The sequence below is a fragment of the Siniperca chuatsi genome, linkage group LG2 (assembly GCF_020085105.1).
Source record: "Siniperca chuatsi isolate FFG_IHB_CAS linkage group LG2, ASM2008510v1, whole genome shotgun sequence".
Classification (NCBI taxonomy): domain Eukaryota; kingdom Metazoa; phylum Chordata; class Actinopteri; order Centrarchiformes; family Sinipercidae; genus Siniperca; species Siniperca chuatsi.
Genome location: NC_058043.1, coordinates 25620973 through 25639186, shown reverse-complemented (window position 1 = coordinate 25639186; position 18214 = coordinate 25620973). Strand labels below are relative to the sequence as shown.

Below are 18214 nucleotides of genomic sequence, written 5' to 3'. Positions count from 1 at the left end.
TATGATACTCACAGTGACAACACTACATGGAGTCCAAACAGCAGCACTGATTTTAAACAGGGCCATATGTGTAATATTAATACTTATTTGGAAGTGAAAATGAAAGTGATCTTTAGAAGTTATGACCCAAGACATCCTTCGTAAAAACATCCATTAGATTTAGAGCTTCCTCAACGGTGACCTTGAGCTGTACTTGTGCAAGTTAGGATGTTCAAATCATAAAGTTCAAATCTCGGGGTGTTGACGGGCTGGGAAGAGACTGGGGCAGAAACTGGGCCAGATGACATGGCCCAGATGCTGCCATACATTTTGCCAGACGAGTCCATGATGGAAGAGGTCAGTCATGATGCTGGAGCCATTACAGATGCAGCATGTGTGGCAGAACTGTGGCAGATTAACTAATTCTATTAGGGTCTCTCTGCCCTGAAGGCATTTTCACTAACCGCTCAACGGTCTGAGCTCATGTAATTCAAATAGTGAAAAGGTTTATTGTGTCTAGATTCACTTCAACAATTTCTGGTTGTTTGGAAGAGCACTGAGTGTTCATATCAGCAGCATGATCTGCTCAGTGTCCATTTAGCTGAGCTTCTAATGTACAGTACTGAACATTATCATCATGCTGTTTGCCTCACAGTGGGGGTTTCTGCTTCAGTACTACATGTTCCCTTTTACCATACAGCTTTAAAAATGCTTTGCTGCCATGCAAAGAATGCAGACATAGCCCAGAGTATTTGTTCCTTGCAGATCTGATAATGTTTGCTTATCTGATAATGTTTGTTCCACAGATTTGTCAATGAGACTGACTCATATGTCCTTAATTCTACGTTTTCTTTCTATTAGTTTCACTATACGTTAATTGACATGAAAGTGTAGTGTTTTCATTAAAAGCAGTATCCTTCTGCCGAAACCCGGGATCGAACCAGGGACCTTTAGATCTTCAGTCTAACGCTCTCCCAACTGAGCTATTTCGGCTTGTACGAGACTTTAGTGCAATGTCGGATAATAACGATAGAGGTCCCCCTTGAGTTGTACTGGCTTTATTATAGAAAAGGATGTCTCTGTCAATGTTAATGGCTCATTATTTTCATTTGTTTAGGATTTATAATTGTTATTTGACTTGGACCAAAAATTATATTAAAATGAAAAAAATCATCACAAGTAGTGGCCTGCTTGTTCTCAGCAGGTTTAAGTGTTGCTGTATTGCTTTGCCCTGCAGGCTTCATCCCACATAGATGACCTTCTTTTTCCCATACTGCAGAGGTCTGTAGCGCCTCCCTCCCACGCAACACAAAGCCAACGCATAGTTTTCAAGCAGCATGCTGACAGATTTTTAAATAGTGAGTTTAGTATAGCTCACTGGGAGGAGCATGACACGAGCACTGCCAGGTGCTGTAGGTGCTCAATGCCTACTGAGGGCACCTAAACTGAACAGGGATGCACCCACTGAAACAGTATGGCTTCCCCTCATGAAGCTTAAAGTTTAGAGTTTGATTTTGCCATGCCAACAGTGACAAGACAATGCTAAAATTAACACACAAATTGCACCACCTACTCACTATATTATTGGCTGCTTTCTGATAGTTATAAGTGCACCAACAGTATGTCATATGCAAAATGCAGTCTCTGTTCAACACGGAGAATCACAATGAAGGTTCAGCACGAGCTGTTTATTTATTGCAACAATGTGTGGTTGTGTCCAGGAGGACTTAGTGTTCTTTGGCTCAGCAGTATATCACTGTGTGTCCCTTCAGGTACAGAGAGAATAATCATGTGAGATATATGGACAGTGCTGTACATTGTCCTCTTTCCCTCACAGCAGGTTTCCTTTTGAGTCAAAGGAAAAATGCTGTTATTACAGCTACACCCGAGGCCAGGGCTTTTTATCCAGATAAAGCCTTAGAACTCCTTGGTCAGAAATATACATACATGGATTCATTCAGACATGAGCACAGAACAAAGGCAGAAACTCAAGACCTCAGCACTTCATATTTATTGATATAATTCAACATTGCATGGTGATACAGTCACATAAAAACAATACCATGAAGAAAACTTAGAAAGATAGCATATTCTTGGTGTACATACAGTATAATATATATCGTGTGTTTACATTCAAGAACACACCAATTGTGTGTGTGTGTGTGTGTGTGTGTGTGTGTGTGTGTGTGTGTGTGTGTAAGAAATCACATGGCCTCTGAAATGAGCCCCAGTGTGAGTACAGCATTAGAGCAGTGAACGCACAAGCAGGTAGAACAAAGTCAACAGCAAACACTAGTCCTATTAATAATCCCACCAATCTGTCAGTATATGGCTGTAGTGACAGTTACTGCTGGACACTAAGGTTGAGTTGACCCATGGGAGCACATGTCTGGACAAGCCAGCTGCAACTGAAACACTCCTCGAATCTAGAAAAGTCAGATAATCCCATACAGACCAAGTGACAAGAACTGTAGATTTCACATGTAATAAATTTAGATCTGGTCAGTATTTACAGCATGTACATGAATGTTTTTTCAAAAGAGAACTGCATGCTTCCAGCATGCCAAAACCCAAACCTGATCCACAGGGACACCTTAAATATAATGCAATCCAAAACAATAGACTTGCAATGAATACTATTTTTCATGAGACTGTCAGCATTCAGTTTTTGCTGAGAATGTGTGAGAGAGGTGTTGATTATTGTTGTTCTTTTTGAGATTGTAGTTTTTGGTGATGTACTGGACCGCATTATACTGAAAGGTTTTCCTGTTATTTTGTCTGTCACCTATCCATTTTACAGTGTCAACCCAACTAGCTACTTCAGCACAGGCAGCTGACTTTACCCATAATTCTTTCGACATTTGATAAATCATAAAATTGACTTTTTTTTTTACTATTTAAAGAACTAGTTAGACTAGCTAGATGCTTATTCGCTTGATTGCTGAGAGCACTCTCAGTACGCAAAATGTGAAGTTACAGTCAGCAGCCAGTTAGCTTATCTTACCATAAAGAGTTGAAAAGGGGGAAACAAACTAGCCTGGCTCTGTCTGAGAGTAACATGTTATATCACATTTGTTTAATCCATACAAAAACCTTACGTGTAAAAACAGGGTTTTTTGGGCTGAGCCAAGCTAGCTGTTTCCCCCTGTTTCCAGTCTTTGTGCTAAGCTAAGCTAACCGGCTGTTGGCTGTAGCTTCATATTTACCGCACTGATGTGAGAGTGGTATCGATCTTCTCATCTAACTCTCTGCAAGAAAGCAAATGAGCCTATTTCCCAAAATTTCAAACTATTACTTTAAACATTGTGCTTACCTTCTCCCAGCAGTAAATGCAAAACATCAATGCGATATTACACCATTAGATACAAATTGGGGAGCAAAAGAGTTGCACTTATTTGATGGAGCTTTGCAAGATTTCGACACTGTAACATTGACCATTTAACAACTACTTAAGCTAAAGCAAAACTGCATTTAATATTTCACACTATCTTTTAATTGTTCTCTAACTTGTTCCTCACCTCTCTGTGGACCCAGCCTCCTAAACCCTGACGCATTTACATCTCATCACCATTTTTCATGTAGTACTCATTATGTCTCAAATATCCACATGTTCCTCCTTTAGTTCAGAATACACAACATACAATGTAGCCAAACTTTCAGAGCAGAATGAATGCTGAGACAATATTAAATACATTCAGAGTTTTTTAAAATTATTTACGTGTTCGAAATGTGTTAACATTTTTTTTAAAGCTGTCTTGGAGCATTTGAGTGGTTGGCAGATCAGATCATCTGCTGGCTAAACACACTCTTTGGAGCAATTAGGTAAGCATCACTAAGAACGCTCGATCTTACAACTTCATATGTAAACAGACTTCACTATTTGACAGAGTGCACATTATATACACTTGTGTGTTTGTTGTTATATGATCTTTTTCAGCTGCAGAGGCTGTGCGCACCGCAGTGACGACAGCATCCTGCTCTCACTGCTGCCTGAGGTGACTGTTAGCTGTGTTTAGCATGGGCTTGCTGCTGGTGGTTACATTAAATCATCTCCCAGAGGTGGAAATGTGTTTTTCACATTTCTTTCACTGGCTTCATGCACCAGTGAGTTTCATAATGGAACACACCTGTGACTCTATTCTGGATTTTAATTATACTAGCCCGGCCCATGTGTGTCAGTCTCACAGGACCTCTGCCAGGCAGCGGTCAGTGCCTTCACTTGCTTCCAGCCGCACCTGCCGGCTGGTTTTTCTGTTCTCTACCCAGGAGTTGTGTATGACGGTGCCCCCAGGTGAAGGGTCTACCTGGAGCAAGGACACCACCCTCTTCTTAACCTTGGCACGGAGGGCACGGCGCAGTTTCTGTCGGGTGAAGGCGTAGAGCAGAGGGTGGGAGACAGTGGTGCCGTAGGCCAGGGCTAAGAACCAGAGGCGTAAGCTGACCAGGGCGTCACTGGGGCCTATGCCCAGGATTAGCACATTGGTCACAGAGAGGGGAGCCCAACAGCCTAAGAAGGTGGTGATAATGATGAGGGACATCCTGAACACCCGCCTCTGTCGCTCTCGCCGATCCCTGTGTCGCCGCACTGCCCGCCTCAGGGCAATGATGGCCGACACGGAGGCCTGGACGCCCATGGTGGCGGGCATGGGGGTCGCAGCTCCCGTGTCAGGGGTGACGAGCGGGGCAGAAGAGGACAGGGCAGGGGAGGTTGCTGTTGGGGTGGGGGAGGGGGAAGGGATGAGGGGAGGGTGGCTGCGCTGTTTGGTACCATCTGTGGTGCACTGCTCCCCTCCACCCTCCCTACAATCATTCATTCTGAGCGCCGCCTTCTTTTTTCTCTGTCTCTTGTCGCGCCCGCTGCAGGAGGGGCCCCTGAACCGTTGGCTCTTCTTCATGTGGGAGCCAATGCGGATGTTTAAAGCCCTCAGTATTCTGGAGTAGGTGAACAGCATGACTGCCACAGTGGTGAAGAAGATGGGTACCTGCAGGATAAGATGGTAATACATACCCAGGCCCGTGTGGTAGCCCTGTGTGCCAACACACAGCAGTGTTCGGTTACGCCATGCTGGCACCACTGTGGCACTGATACCATGTGAGGACAACGACAAGGGTGTCACCTGCCCTCTTTCCTCTGCTCCTTCTCCACTGGACCACTGCACCTCCAAGAATGGGATAAAAAACACAGCTACTGATGTGACCCAAACAGCAGCCAGGAGCAGCGATGCTCTACGTGTCGTCAGCAGCCTGTTGGCCGGCCGTACTGAGATGTCATATCGGTCCAAGCTGATAACCAGGATGTTGATGGCTGTGGCTATGCTGGCAAAGGTGACACAGGCCTCGTGGAAGCAGCAGAGCAGGGCCAGGTTTGGCCCTGGAGGCAGCAGCACAACCACCACAGTGAGGGGCAGACACAGCACACACACCGCCACATCCAGCACATGCAGATTGACAGTCACCATATTGCTCACGGAGTCCACTAAATTGGATTGAGAGCAGTAGAGCACCAACACCGTAAGGTTGCTGCTGAAACCCAACACCAGCTCCAGCATGAGGAAGGCGGTGAGCGACACCTGGAAGCCCAGCGAGTATGGCATGTACCAGGACGCGGGGCTGCTGGACGAGCCCCCTCCTCCCTGCTCCTGAAGGACTCCCATTCCCTCCAGGCCAGCCACCGTCCCAACCCAGTCAGTGGTGGCTAGGCCTGAAGTGTAGCTGTCAGTTTCCATGACGACCTCTCAGCCCTCATATATTGTATCTGTCACACCGTTGATGAGCTCCCATGATGCACCAGGCTGAGCCTCCATGATGCAGGGATGAATAACAGCTTGGTGACAGCGCTGTGGAGACAGGAACACAATTCAGACAGATGAGAAATGAACTGTGGAGGAGAGAATCAAAACTCTTTTCTCTCTCAGAGAATGTCAGACGTCACAACATAACTTTGGACAGAAAAGTCACAACACAGTGATCATAACCCATGCTGACTTTCTATCTATTTATCGATTGTTATAAATATGCATATATCAACCCCAGCGTCTGCAGATTGAACAGGTGCTGCATTATGCATCAATCCAGTCTTCAATCTGTCTCCTTTCAGTATCGCTGATTACGATTTTGGCTCAGCCACAGCCTGAGACCTGCACACACGCTGTCAGAATCTCACGCCGCCACCACAACACACCATTACTAATGTGTGCTGGAGCTCAGGGAATGGGCAAATTGAATGAAGTTAAGTAATCAGACCCGCTGGCAATCAACCCTCTCAGTGGATCAGAAAAAACAACACATTCAGTAACTCACACACAACTGGCTATGATCTCTGCTCTACCAGCTGTAGCAGACCACATGATTTATTTAAAATACCTCTACTGCCAAATGAGTATATTTATTAAGTGTTGAAAGGTTTCGGCCAAACTGACGACTAAAGTTAATTCACATTAGTATCAGTGTCACATCTGAAGAGTTAATTCACTAAAATATACTGTGGAAGGACTGAAAAGGAATAGCGGCAGAATAAACCAGAGGTAAACATCAATCATATTGCAGATTTCAGGGAGATTAATGGGATTGCAAACATGTAGAAAAATGTATAAAACATACAGCAAATTGGCAATTTTAACTACAGTTAAACCAACCAAAACTCACTGTTGCAACAGCGTTGTTGGTCAAGAAATTGTTATACCATGCATCTCCCCAGAAAACCACAAATGATCGCTTTCATATTTCTGTTTGTGTGCTGACAAAACAAGCCCATTTTTTAAAATTCCAAACTATTGCTCTATTTCTAAGAACTTGCAGCACCTACAGTCTTCTTAGGATTTATCTGCAATGTATGATGATATTGTGCCAGTTGAGAGTAGTGTCAGTCACTATGTTTAGAGATTTGGACCTTGGTAGGGAAAATTGATCTTCTGTATCTTCTTATAGGCGCAATTAGTAATTAAAAATAAATACAAATTGCAGGTTCATTCACATAAATACTTGAAGAACTCTTGAAGAACATTTGTTTTTCTTCACTTTATAGGCCAGTTCTCCTGTCGTGCTTAGAACAAATACTGATAAAACAGTAAACTAAATAGACCGTTAACAGCATCAGAAAATTTACATTTCGTTTTTGTCCAGTGTTAACCCGTGTTAATAAATTTGGGACGTATAGAGGATGATGATGATCTAAGCAATTGTTTTGAATTTTGGTAGTGGGGATCAAGCGTGGTGCCCTTTAACTCTTTCTTCAGTAACAAATGGCATTACATGGAGGACGAAAAACACTCACTCTGTCCAATTTAAGTGCTGACTACACTTCCATATGTGAATCCGAACAGTCAAGACTAGTGTTAGCTGCTGTTATTCAGTGCTGCAGCTTGCAGGTCTTTTTGTTATATTTTTCTGTTATAGCTGTTAGACACAGCCTGTGGGTACTGGTATGCACACAGACAGTATCTTACTGTTGTATTTACAACCACAAGATTAAAGGCAGTGCGTAAACCACAGTTGCCCGTGATTGATTAGAACGTTGATACTGTTTGCACCAGTGTGAAATCAATTGAATGATTAAAATAATAGCTTCCTTTCCCCTAAATTCATCACGAGGTGAAAATCTTAGCGTCAAGTGTTTAAAACATTTGATGACGAACCCCTGGAGTCTAATGCGCAGGAAACACAACAAATCAACTCTCAACTATCAACCTCTGCACAACTCCACTCTAGCAACAAGACATCCAGTTGAGGGATGGACTAATTTCCTCCCTGTTTCTGTTGCCACGGCAACCACACTACAAGGGTCTAGATTAATGAGGACGCAGGTGCTATAGTAAGTGTGTGACACCATGCTAGTGACAGTGAGAAGGCAGAATAGTAGAGTTAAAACATCTCTCAACTACAAAACAAATTCCCATTCTGGTGCACTGTCATTGGTCTGTTCAGTTGTGAGTCAAAATGTCACCAGGACAGTGCGATTATAAAACCTTTTGCTATTGATTTATTGAATATTGCCTCTAATAATCCATATTACAGTGTCTGCTTGTCTGTTGACTTTCATGTGTTCCTGTTCTCCCTGGTCATTGTAAACAGCAGATTGTGGGAGGAAATGGAATGCCCCTAAGATCAACAGCACTCTTCTTTAAACTATTTTAAGTAATATAAGCAAATTACAGACTTTATGGTAACAAGAGGCAAGTTTCTACAGCACTGCCTAAGTTAGTGAGGAAGCAGTTGGCAGATACAGATTTATGGTTTAGTTTATAACTGTAAGAGATATCTCATGGGGATGTAAGGAGAAATGAAAGGAGGGACACTGTGGAAAGTAAAGTTAAAAAAAAGCAGCCAGTGAAGAATTGAAGGTGTGCATGAGCGCAGCCCTGCAGCCATTTTGCTTGACTCGTGTTGGAGGCTTCCAGCTGGTCCAGTCGTGAGCAGACTGTCTGATTGCCACCAGAGGCTGGAATTGGGAGAGAGTGAAGATAAGGGGGCACAGGAGGGGGGGGGGAGTATTGGAGAAGTAGTGGATTCTTGTTTAAAAAAGCGCATGCATCACCTGGAAGTAGGACATCTTAAATGCCTGCTGGAGAACTGAGACAGATTACAGAAAATGTGAGGGAAGGAAGTAGAAAAGAAGAGTGAGCCAGCGGCACTGGTAAACAAGATGTCCCAGGGAGCAGAGGTGGCAGCTTTTTTTTCCACTCTAAAGTCTTACATCAGCCTTCCCCTAACCGCTGCTGGTTTCCTGGTTGCCTCCAGTCCCCAACAGACCGCTTCAGTCCCAAAAGACTCTACTCATGATTGCCAGAGTGAAAAGCGGCATGATGACTGCACAGGTTAGATGCTTAGCCCAGGAAAGGTGGACAGATATTCAGCCAATCTTAAAACTGCAGCAGAAAAGCAATCTGGTCATAGAATGCACAGCAGCTAATGGAGACTGGAGCTCTATATGATAAACATATTTTCCTGTAATATAGGGATTATGGTTTGGCTGGAAGTTGTGGTTATGGTGTGATTCCTTTCCTACAGTAAGTTTTCTACTTGAAACAATTCAGTTACATTGGTTTTCTATATGTACCACAGTTTAATCTCTCTGTAAATTAAAAAGGTTGAGTTGCAAAGGGCATTCACGTGAAGCAGAAGTGTGAAAAAATCAATCAATATGACCCTGTTTGACCCAAAGTGCTCATGTCTGACTGTGGAGAGCATCGTGCTGTTTCACACTGTTCTTTATCCACAAGCCGGTAATTAAGAATTTTCTCCCTCTTTGAAAAACCTGTATCTGAATGACCTCAGGGTTGGTCCAGGTTAGGTCTTGTAAGGCGACGTTTGCATTTCTAAATACAGATAAAACCTGGACAGAAAGCAGCACCACCACTCCTGATAACTAGCTGTGAGTCAGAGGCAGGCGAGTGCATTTCATGAGATGGCTTTCTAATTAATTTGCCTGCGAGTGGAAGGCGCTAACCAGGGAGTGCTCCAGGTGACTGGTGTGACCATTTTCTAGCTTTGCAGAAGGCAATAATCTCACTTAGACCTGAACATAATGAGGACCAGGAAAAGGTCACATCAAGGTGATACATATAGTCAGCGCTAGCACTATCTCAACAACACCTTCTACATTTACCTTTTGACAATGTAATGAGGTCGAATGTGAGAGCAATAACACCTTTTCATAGAGAACTGCATATCGGGTGATGATCCTTCTGAGAGACTGAGGTTAAAGGGATAGTTCGACAGTTTGGGAAATACACTTATTGACTTTATTTAAGAGAGATACAGTAGATGAGACGATCGACACCACTCTCATACATGGTAAATGTGAAGCTCCAGCAAGCAGATGTATACTGAACTATTTATCAAAAATGCACCCTAAAACACTCCGTTTTAAAAAAAAGCTAGGTGTGCTGTACCTTTAGCTTCCGGGCACATTTTGTTGTAATAATTAACATAATCATATGCAATATGTAAACATATTCATTTTATTCTGTATAGCACTTGAAATCATCTGGGTCCTAATCCCTAATCCTTTGCTTTTGATTCAGTTGGGAGGAGTGTCTCTGTCTTTTGTTTGATCTCATTTTAGCTCTATTTATATGTAAATATTTACAATGTTTAATAGGTTATTTTTATGCCACTGCCTGTTTATAGACGCTTGTTTTGTTGCTTTGTGATCTTGATTTATGACAAGTTTCTTCAGGATTATCAAGCTGAAAGTTGAAAATGTTCAGTGATTTAGAAGCTAAATAGTAGACGTCAGGTTTTGCTAACAGACTTAAAAAGCAAATAATTCTTTCTGTGTCTTTCATTTTACACCAGTGCTCATCAACCACACGTGGAGAAATCCTTTATAAAGAGAAACACCAATTTCAGAATGTGCTTATCACTATTGGCTTCTCCACCTAAATAGTTAGACCTGAATGCAACAATTTAGGCCTGGTCTCTGGGGGTTGCAGAAAGTAATTCTGGGGGAAAAAAAAAAAAATTACATCACTTCATCACAAAACAACTCCAGGACACCAGAGACTGATCTGATATTATAATCAATAATTTTTCACTTTAAAAGTGCATCAAAGCTGGTACACCACATCCAGAGCTACCACTTTCCACACAGATCTAAGTCATGCTCTACAACCTTTTCCCCTCTGGTGTAGGAAGCCAACAAATATGTGACAAGAGACTATAGCATGTATAATTGAACAGCTATAGTCACATCAGCATTTCCCAGAAGCAGCCGCACAAAGATTAAAAAGATGAATGGCAGTGAAGATAATCTCGCTATTCCTGTGAGACAAGCTGATGTAACAGGTTGTCAGAATGACATATAGAGAGAAGACAGGAATGCAGAAGAAAAGTAATGTGGAATACATTTTAATGTAGGACTTTTATGGGAATGCTAAAATAATTTTATCAATCACACAAAAAAAGATCATGATTCAATCAAATCAAGCAACATGTGTTGGATATGTTACTCTTTTGCTCCCAGTGGCAGCCTAAGCAGAACCAGATTCCACTGAGTGATAACATGGATGATGATTAATGTAATATAAAAAAGCAACTTTTAAACTGTACTCTGTTGGAAAAAAGTGAAAATTATGTAACAAGACAGCGTCTCTGTGAGATTGTAGGAACGCACAGCAGTGCTTTAAGTTACATGCTAAAGTCAGCATGCTAACATGCTGATGTTTAGCAGGTATAATGTTTACCATGTTCACCATCTTAGTTTAACATGTTAGCATGCTAACATTTGTTTATGAGCACTAAAGTACCACTGAGGCTGATGAGAATGTCATTCGTTTTGCAGGTATTTGAACCAAAGCATTGGATAAATAAAAAATTTGAGCTGATGATGGCGCTAGATGAAACGTCAGGCGACTTCCAAAGTTATTACAATTCATCCCTGAGGGGAACAAGACCGACCGACATCCCTGGAGCCACACCACTAGCAATGCAACTAGTAATTTCCTAAAGTACAGTCAGGTTTAGATTATTTTGTTTTCAGAATACACTTTTATTTGCCAGTATTTTTATTTACATCTCCATTTATCAGGCGCTCAGGATGTTAGCAAGAGCCCCTAATAACTTCCATTATTACTGTAATAATTAACCTATGTCATTAAGCTAACAACATATTTATCAGCAAGCATATCCACATTCACATAACACATGGGTGTTGACATAAACTCCGTATCTTAAAGCATCACAGGGTTATAGCAGTTTGAAGTAAATCAGATTTTCTTCATTAAGATGCAAAGTTATGCAGCAAGGTGCCTGACAATCTAGTCAGACTGTCAACTCAACCAAGCGAAGCTGTGGGGAAAGTATGAAGTTTCTGTCATGTACTGTTGTTGAGAGAGTCAGACATCACTGTGGTGGCAGGACAGAAAAAAGCAAATGATGGTAAATGGACTGCATACACCGATGGCAGAGGCTGCCATGCAAGGTGCCAACCTGCCCATCAGGAGCGGTAAGGGGTTCAGTGTCTTGCTCAAGGACACTTCGACACTCTCTCTAGAGGAGCCGGGGATCGAACCTTCTGATTACTAGACGACCACTCTACCTCCTGAGCCATGCCGAATGATCAGGGTGGGTATTTTATGATCGTATTTTATTCTAATGTATATGTAATGAGATTGTAATCCCATTACATATACTTTGGGATGATTTTTGCAATCACTACAATGGGAGATATAAAAAAAGTCAACATCTTTCTTCAGTGTCTGGTCTCCGGGACTCTGATCATTCCCTAATTTGTGCCAAAAAGGCAGCTTCGATCACTTGTCATGACAATGGCACCACAAAGGTTGGCAGAGCGTTGATTCAAATGTGACATCACTTAGGACAAAGCAGGAAACAAGAATAGAAATGACAGCATTCAAGCCCGAGAGTCTTCAGTGTAAGGTGGTGAGTAACGACAAAACAGAAAGACTGGAGTCAACATGAGGACACAGAACATGTATGCTCCTCCTATACAATAAACACCCACCAGCATGCATGTGTGTGTGTGCGTGCACAAGCGTAAATGGACTCCCTATTGAGATATGAAGCTGTTATTTGAGCGCTCTCTCCAGTCACCACGTCATGATGGAGCCAAAATGCCACTGCTCATCCTCAGCACAGTTGGCCTGGGAAAGCAAGACACACACATCTATATTACTACATTTGTGCACAAACACAAACACACACACACACAGGCAGTTGTACCACAGGACACCTGCTGAGTCTAAGTGGTCTTGTAGCTGTAGATGAATACAGAGAGGACAAAGGTTTCATCCGGAGCAGCACTGGAGTATAGCTCAGGGTTGGACATGTTAGGGATGATTTTCTCTGCCAGCACAGGAAATGCAAAACAAATATGAATAGAATACAGAATTTCCTACTGAATCTGACTTTCAGCTTTTTATCTGCCTTTATGCATGACTTTGATCTTCAAATATGAGGAAGACTACCAAAGCGACATTATGTTTACCATTTTCAAGATGAGTATCATCATGTAAAGTGTTATGGACATTCTAAATGTAAATAAATAGTTCTCTACTGTCAATATGCCAATTTTATGCATGGTTATGGGCACAAAAACCATGAAACATGATTCCACATGCCTAATTGTACAGCCCTACTGGCATATAGTACATGCCTAAATTTTAAGTTTATGTGGTTGGTTGGCACAATGCAACACAACATATTTTGAAATGATCACATTGTAGAAATTAAAGTGGATCCCTCACTGGCAGATACAGCAACATGTAGCCTACAATGTACACACAGCACCTGTGCGTTTGGGAAACTAATATAATCTTTCATTATTGACCATGTTGGATTTAACAGTGAAATAATCTATGGGGTCATTTGACAAAGCAATCCCAAACAAGGTCCACTTAGTAACTTTTTCTGGAGCTTTCACTTGGTCTTCATGTCAATAGATGCATCTCCATGGCAACTGAGCAAACTCCATCCACTGATGAAGACCATGTGATGCGGTTGAAAGTGCCAGAAAAAGTTAATAAGTGGACCTGGAGCTGAGATTGCTTTGTCAAACACTATTCCAATTCTCACCTGGTAGAGCGCCCCGTGTACAAGGCTGAGTCCTTACCGCAGCGGCTAAGCGCAGTAGACTGAATGCACAGTGGGTTCTCCTGTTGAATGTTGAAAAGGGACAGATGTTTTCAATGGCTCATGGTTGATAACCAACACTAAGTGGACTTGTTGAAAACTGGGAAAAAACGTCTTGTATCAACATTCACACGTTATACAGGGCCATGGCGTTCTCCAGTCAGTAGCGCACCGCAGAAGTTGACAATGCATCTCCTAGAAATACCGGATCTCAAATGTCAGTCAGCCGCTGCCATGGGAAGTGCCCACCCAGAAGTTTGAAGCTTAGATGCTGTTTAAACAAATAAGTCCAAAAAAGGCTTAATCCTCTTTTGAAAAATTGAAACAAATTCACACAATGGCTGTAGGATCATTATAGTTTATATTTCCTTACATGAAAATTGAGGAGAATTCAAAGTTCAGTTTGACTTTAATTGCTTATGCACTCCAGAATATTCAAAACTTAAAAAAAAGAAGAAAAAAATAAGTTGCCAGTTCTATACAATACAACATGTACACATACATACTGTATGTCACATGATCTACACAAACAAATAAGCACATCCTGCGTCCAGACAGTCTCACCCTCACCGCTGGGTTAACACAGCGAGGGCACGAGGAGCAGGGTCAGGGGTCTGCTTCACTCTGATTGGTTTATTGACCCCCTGTCCAGGATTTTTACAGCGCTTAAATGTGGCTGTTGTTAAAGCTGCTTACTGCATACTTTTCTATGCAGAAATCCAATTGTCATTTCCATCCAAGTCATAAAAATGTTGGCTCATTTCATAATATAGCTGAGGAGCAGCTAAAAGCGAGCAGGCCGGCATGAAATATGGAGAAATACAGAGAGTGCTTTAAGGGAAAATATGAGGGAGAGTAAAATCAAGCAAAAACTCAGTTTCTTGAGAGACTCATCTTTAATGTATATATATATATATATATATATATATATATATATATAAATGACAAATGGCCAAGAGCACATATTGCCATTGCAGTCATTGACCAGAATACACTTGGCAGTGGGAACCGAATCCATTATTCAGACAGACTCACCAAACGTTAGAATGGGCAATTCAGGTTTGAGCAATGCATTCCAGGCTCTTACTGAGGGCCTTTGTGTTGTCCTGTTACCTGAATTATTTATTTCCAACCTGAAATATGGACCTGAAATAGCGAGCTATTGAAAACCTAAGCTTTGGGAAGAAGCAGAGAAAAGAAAACGGGGGGGGGGGAGAAATAGAGACAAGAGAAAAGGTGTGTGTTGCAACTGACAGATGACAGATGCTGAACAGAGAGCCACTTGGTGAAAAATGATGAGGTTACTTAACTGCAGAAGGAGGCAATTAGAAGACAATTTATCCATTTGTGTGTGAGCTGGCGGCAGCAAGAAAGAGAGTGGATGATGATGTATTGACACACACACACACACACACACACACAGACACGCGTCCTGTCTTCATGTGTCCTTCATGTTCACAATCAAAGCCGTTCACAGCAGAACACGGGGACGGCGCGCTGGAGACACAGCTCAGACCCAAACGCTTTCATCAAGACTTCTCCTTTTTTCTCTGTGCTATCCTCCACCTCCACACTGTTGCATCCAACACCTCCCTTCTCCTCGCCTGCTGTGTCTTACTGCATTTAGTTTCACTTTTACAGTCTCTATTTGTCCCTCTGTACATCTGTCTTTTGATCTGTTTTGTTCTTCAACATAAAAATCTGTTGCTTGTGATGAAGATCTGAGAGAGAAACAGCATGTGGATTGCATGAGAGTATAAATCTGAGTTATTCGATTATGTCAGGGCAGATTGCAGTTCTGAAATGCTGAGCAGCATATTGTCCCATCTGACAAAACTCTAATGGGTACTGTTTGTCTTACTGGCCTGTCTAACCGCAAATGCTTTACAAAACACAACTCCAGCATTAATACTCAAAAAAATTGTTGTTTTTTTTGTTGATTAATCATTTGGTCTAAGAAATGTCAGAAAATAGTGACAAATGCCCATCACAATTTCCCAGAACCCAAGGTGACTATACATTGCTTGTTTTTGCCAACCAACAGTCCAAAACTAACAAAAGTTATTCAAATTACAATCACAGAAGACCAGTAAATAATCACAGTTGAGAAACTGGAACCAGATATTTCTTGGCATTTGGCTTAGAAAATTACTTTACCATAAGTCGATTATCAAAATTGTTGCAGATAAATTGCAGATCGATTAAGCTTGATAACCACATTTTGGATGAGACAAGTCAAAACAGACCTGCAGGGAACAATACCTTTCATATTTAGGGGTAAAAGAACTGAATAGTTGTTTAACAGACCAATGGCAAGTCCTAAAGGTTGCTTATGCTCCTCATTCTGCCCTTGAATGATTAGTTGAACTATTTAAGTTGTATTTAGGTGATTTCTCCCTAAAATTGCTAAGGAAGGCGAGATAGAACCCTGACGGACAGTGAGGATAGATTACGAGAGGTTTAAAGCATTAAAAGATATTTTAAAGATATTTTAAGGCATGTTTGGCCCCTAAGTTGTTGGCACACATAACAAAACACAAATGCAATTTGTTTGGCAATGCAAAAACATCGCGAACACAAACACCATCCAAACAGACAAACACACTTTTATGTGCAGTAATGCATGGGGAGATGTTTCCAGCGGACTGCAGTGAGGACTCCCTCAGGGGCGTGGGAGAAATACACAGCCTCAGAGCCCGTAACTGTGTCAAGCACCTACTCCCACTTGCAGCCCGTGGTTTCTAATAAAATCCAGATTCCTCTGCTAAATCGATTTTTCGTGGAGCTCCGTGTGCCAAACATCACACAGGGCCACACAGAGCGGTGCGCTATGCTCTGCAGGAGGAATGCAAGTACCCATCCTCGTATCAAATAAAGACATTAAAGTTGGATGTAATATGGATTACCAACACAGTGTTTCCAATTCATAAAGATTTTGTTAAATATCCACACGAAAGGTTGTAATTTGATTCAACATACGCTGCGTAAAAGTTCAACTAAGGCGTTTTCAAAAGTTAAACAGGCGAAATGTATGAAATTTAAGTGCACGTTCCTATCATTCAAAATGAAAAAAATGTCTTTTTTGATTGGAAATATAAGTTATTGTTGGGCTGGATTGGTGGAGGCTACCTTCGTGCCAAATGCTCGCCAAGCAGCTGCGCAATTTTACATTAAAATGTCTTTATCAGACAAACGGCTGCACACAAAACGGAGAGTTCGTACAAATTCAAAACCACAGCAAAACTGCACGCTTACCTCTTGTGTTCGAGCCGTGCGCTCAGCGATCCATGTCCACAACCTGTGTGGTGATGGGAAGCGTCCCTTCTGTCCTGTGGAGCAGCCGGGCACATGCTCAGCAGCAGCAGCAGCAGCAGCAGCTCCACCAGGGGCCACTGACAGCAACACAGCTCAGTGGGACGGACGGCTGCCCAGTCCGCAGGCAGACCTCCGGCTCCTGCTGGATGGCTTCAAGTGACTGACTGAAGGAGGAAGGAGGTGCAAAATCTAATATCAAGGTTATTCAGACCTAAGGTTTAGAATTTCAAACTTGAATGGGATGGTGGTCTTTGAGGTAGAACTAGCCCAAGTCCAGATGTTTGGTGGGCTAAATTGATATTCACAGTATTAAATAGAGAGGGGGGTTTCTCTACTGGTCTTGAGGAGTACTGCATATGTGAGAAAATTTGCTCCAAGCTGCACAAAATTTGATAAATTGCCTTAAGCGATGTCACTTGAGTCAGCGTCTGTTGGGGCTGAAGACTACAAGTTTTAAAATGAAAAACATCTGGGGGTGTGGAGTTAGAAAGCAGTAGTCCTACTAGACCTCTGTAGCCACCTCCTCATCCCTGCTTGAGGCTAGCGGCTAGCGGCTTGAGGATACATTAGCCACTACTAGCATAAGGCATTCTGACCAAACTGTCGGTGGTGAGTTGCATTGTGGGTAATGTAGGCGCCAGATTTGGCAAGGTCGAAGAATTTATTGAATAAAGAGAGTACTCTTAAGTATAAATATCTACATTTTGAATAACTTGTCGTCGTTATGATTATAGGCCTGTTTTCCTGCTATGTGCAAACAAACCAATAACATCTGAAAGTTGTTATTGGTTTGTTTCTTGTGTTCCTTTTGAAAAGACCTGTCAATTATTTTGAGAGTGACAGCAGGTTCCAATCTTGAGTCGAGTGATTCTGGTGGTTTTGTTTACATTTGGATCAGAGGTTGTCTTCTAATGACTACAGAATATACAGTAAAGCTATATATTTGAGCTCAAACTTCAAGGCAGCAGCAGTGCAGGGTTGGATATTTTCAGCTGGAGCACAAACTTGTTCAGCAGACGAGCAACCGGCCGATACTGTTGAAACCAATCTAAATGCAGACAATTGTATGGCTAAAATTCAATACACTTGAATAGTGCCATTTGGGAATACTGGGAACTACAACAAATGTAGATTAGAGCACGAAAGACAGTCAGCATGCACATCATGACTAATTTCAGCGCAAACAAAGTAATGGCACTTTCATGTTGTGTTTGTTTGCATGTGGGTGTTGAGCTCGAGTCCATGCGTGAGATGTGATTTATTTGATGAAATGCCAGCGCAAACAAATAAGAAAATGTATTAATCATCCCATCATTCATTACATTTAAAC

The 18214-nt window shown here is 42.0% G+C and overlaps 1 protein-coding gene and 1 non-coding gene across 2 annotated transcripts; both read right to left on the bottom strand.

Moving 5' to 3' along the window:
* Nucleotides 1–899: 899 nt before the first annotated feature.
* On the bottom strand, nucleotides 900–972 carry trnaf-gaa. The gene has a single exon. It is a non-coding gene; the product is annotated as a tRNA-Phe (tRNA).
* A 995-nt stretch (nucleotides 973–1967) lies between these two features.
* LOC122888732 (G-protein coupled receptor 22-like) lies at nucleotides 1968–17448 on the bottom strand. Its single transcript, XM_044223505.1, has 2 exons — nucleotides 16825–17448; nucleotides 1968–5816 (listed from the first exon to the last, which is right to left on the bottom strand). Exon 2 carries the CDS (start codon nucleotides 5703–5705, stop codon nucleotides 4161–4163), a length of 1545 nt encoding a protein of 514 aa, XP_044079440.1. The 5' UTR covers nucleotides 5706–5816; nucleotides 16825–17448; the 3' UTR covers nucleotides 1968–4160.
* Between the last annotated feature and the right edge of the window lie 766 nt (nucleotides 17449–18214).

Bases quoted from the DNA above. Each gene is read 5' to 3' on its own strand.
- LOC122888732 (XM_044223505.1), bottom strand. From the start codon at position 5,705: ATGGAAACTGACAGCTACACTTCAGGCCTAGCCACCACTGACTGGGTT.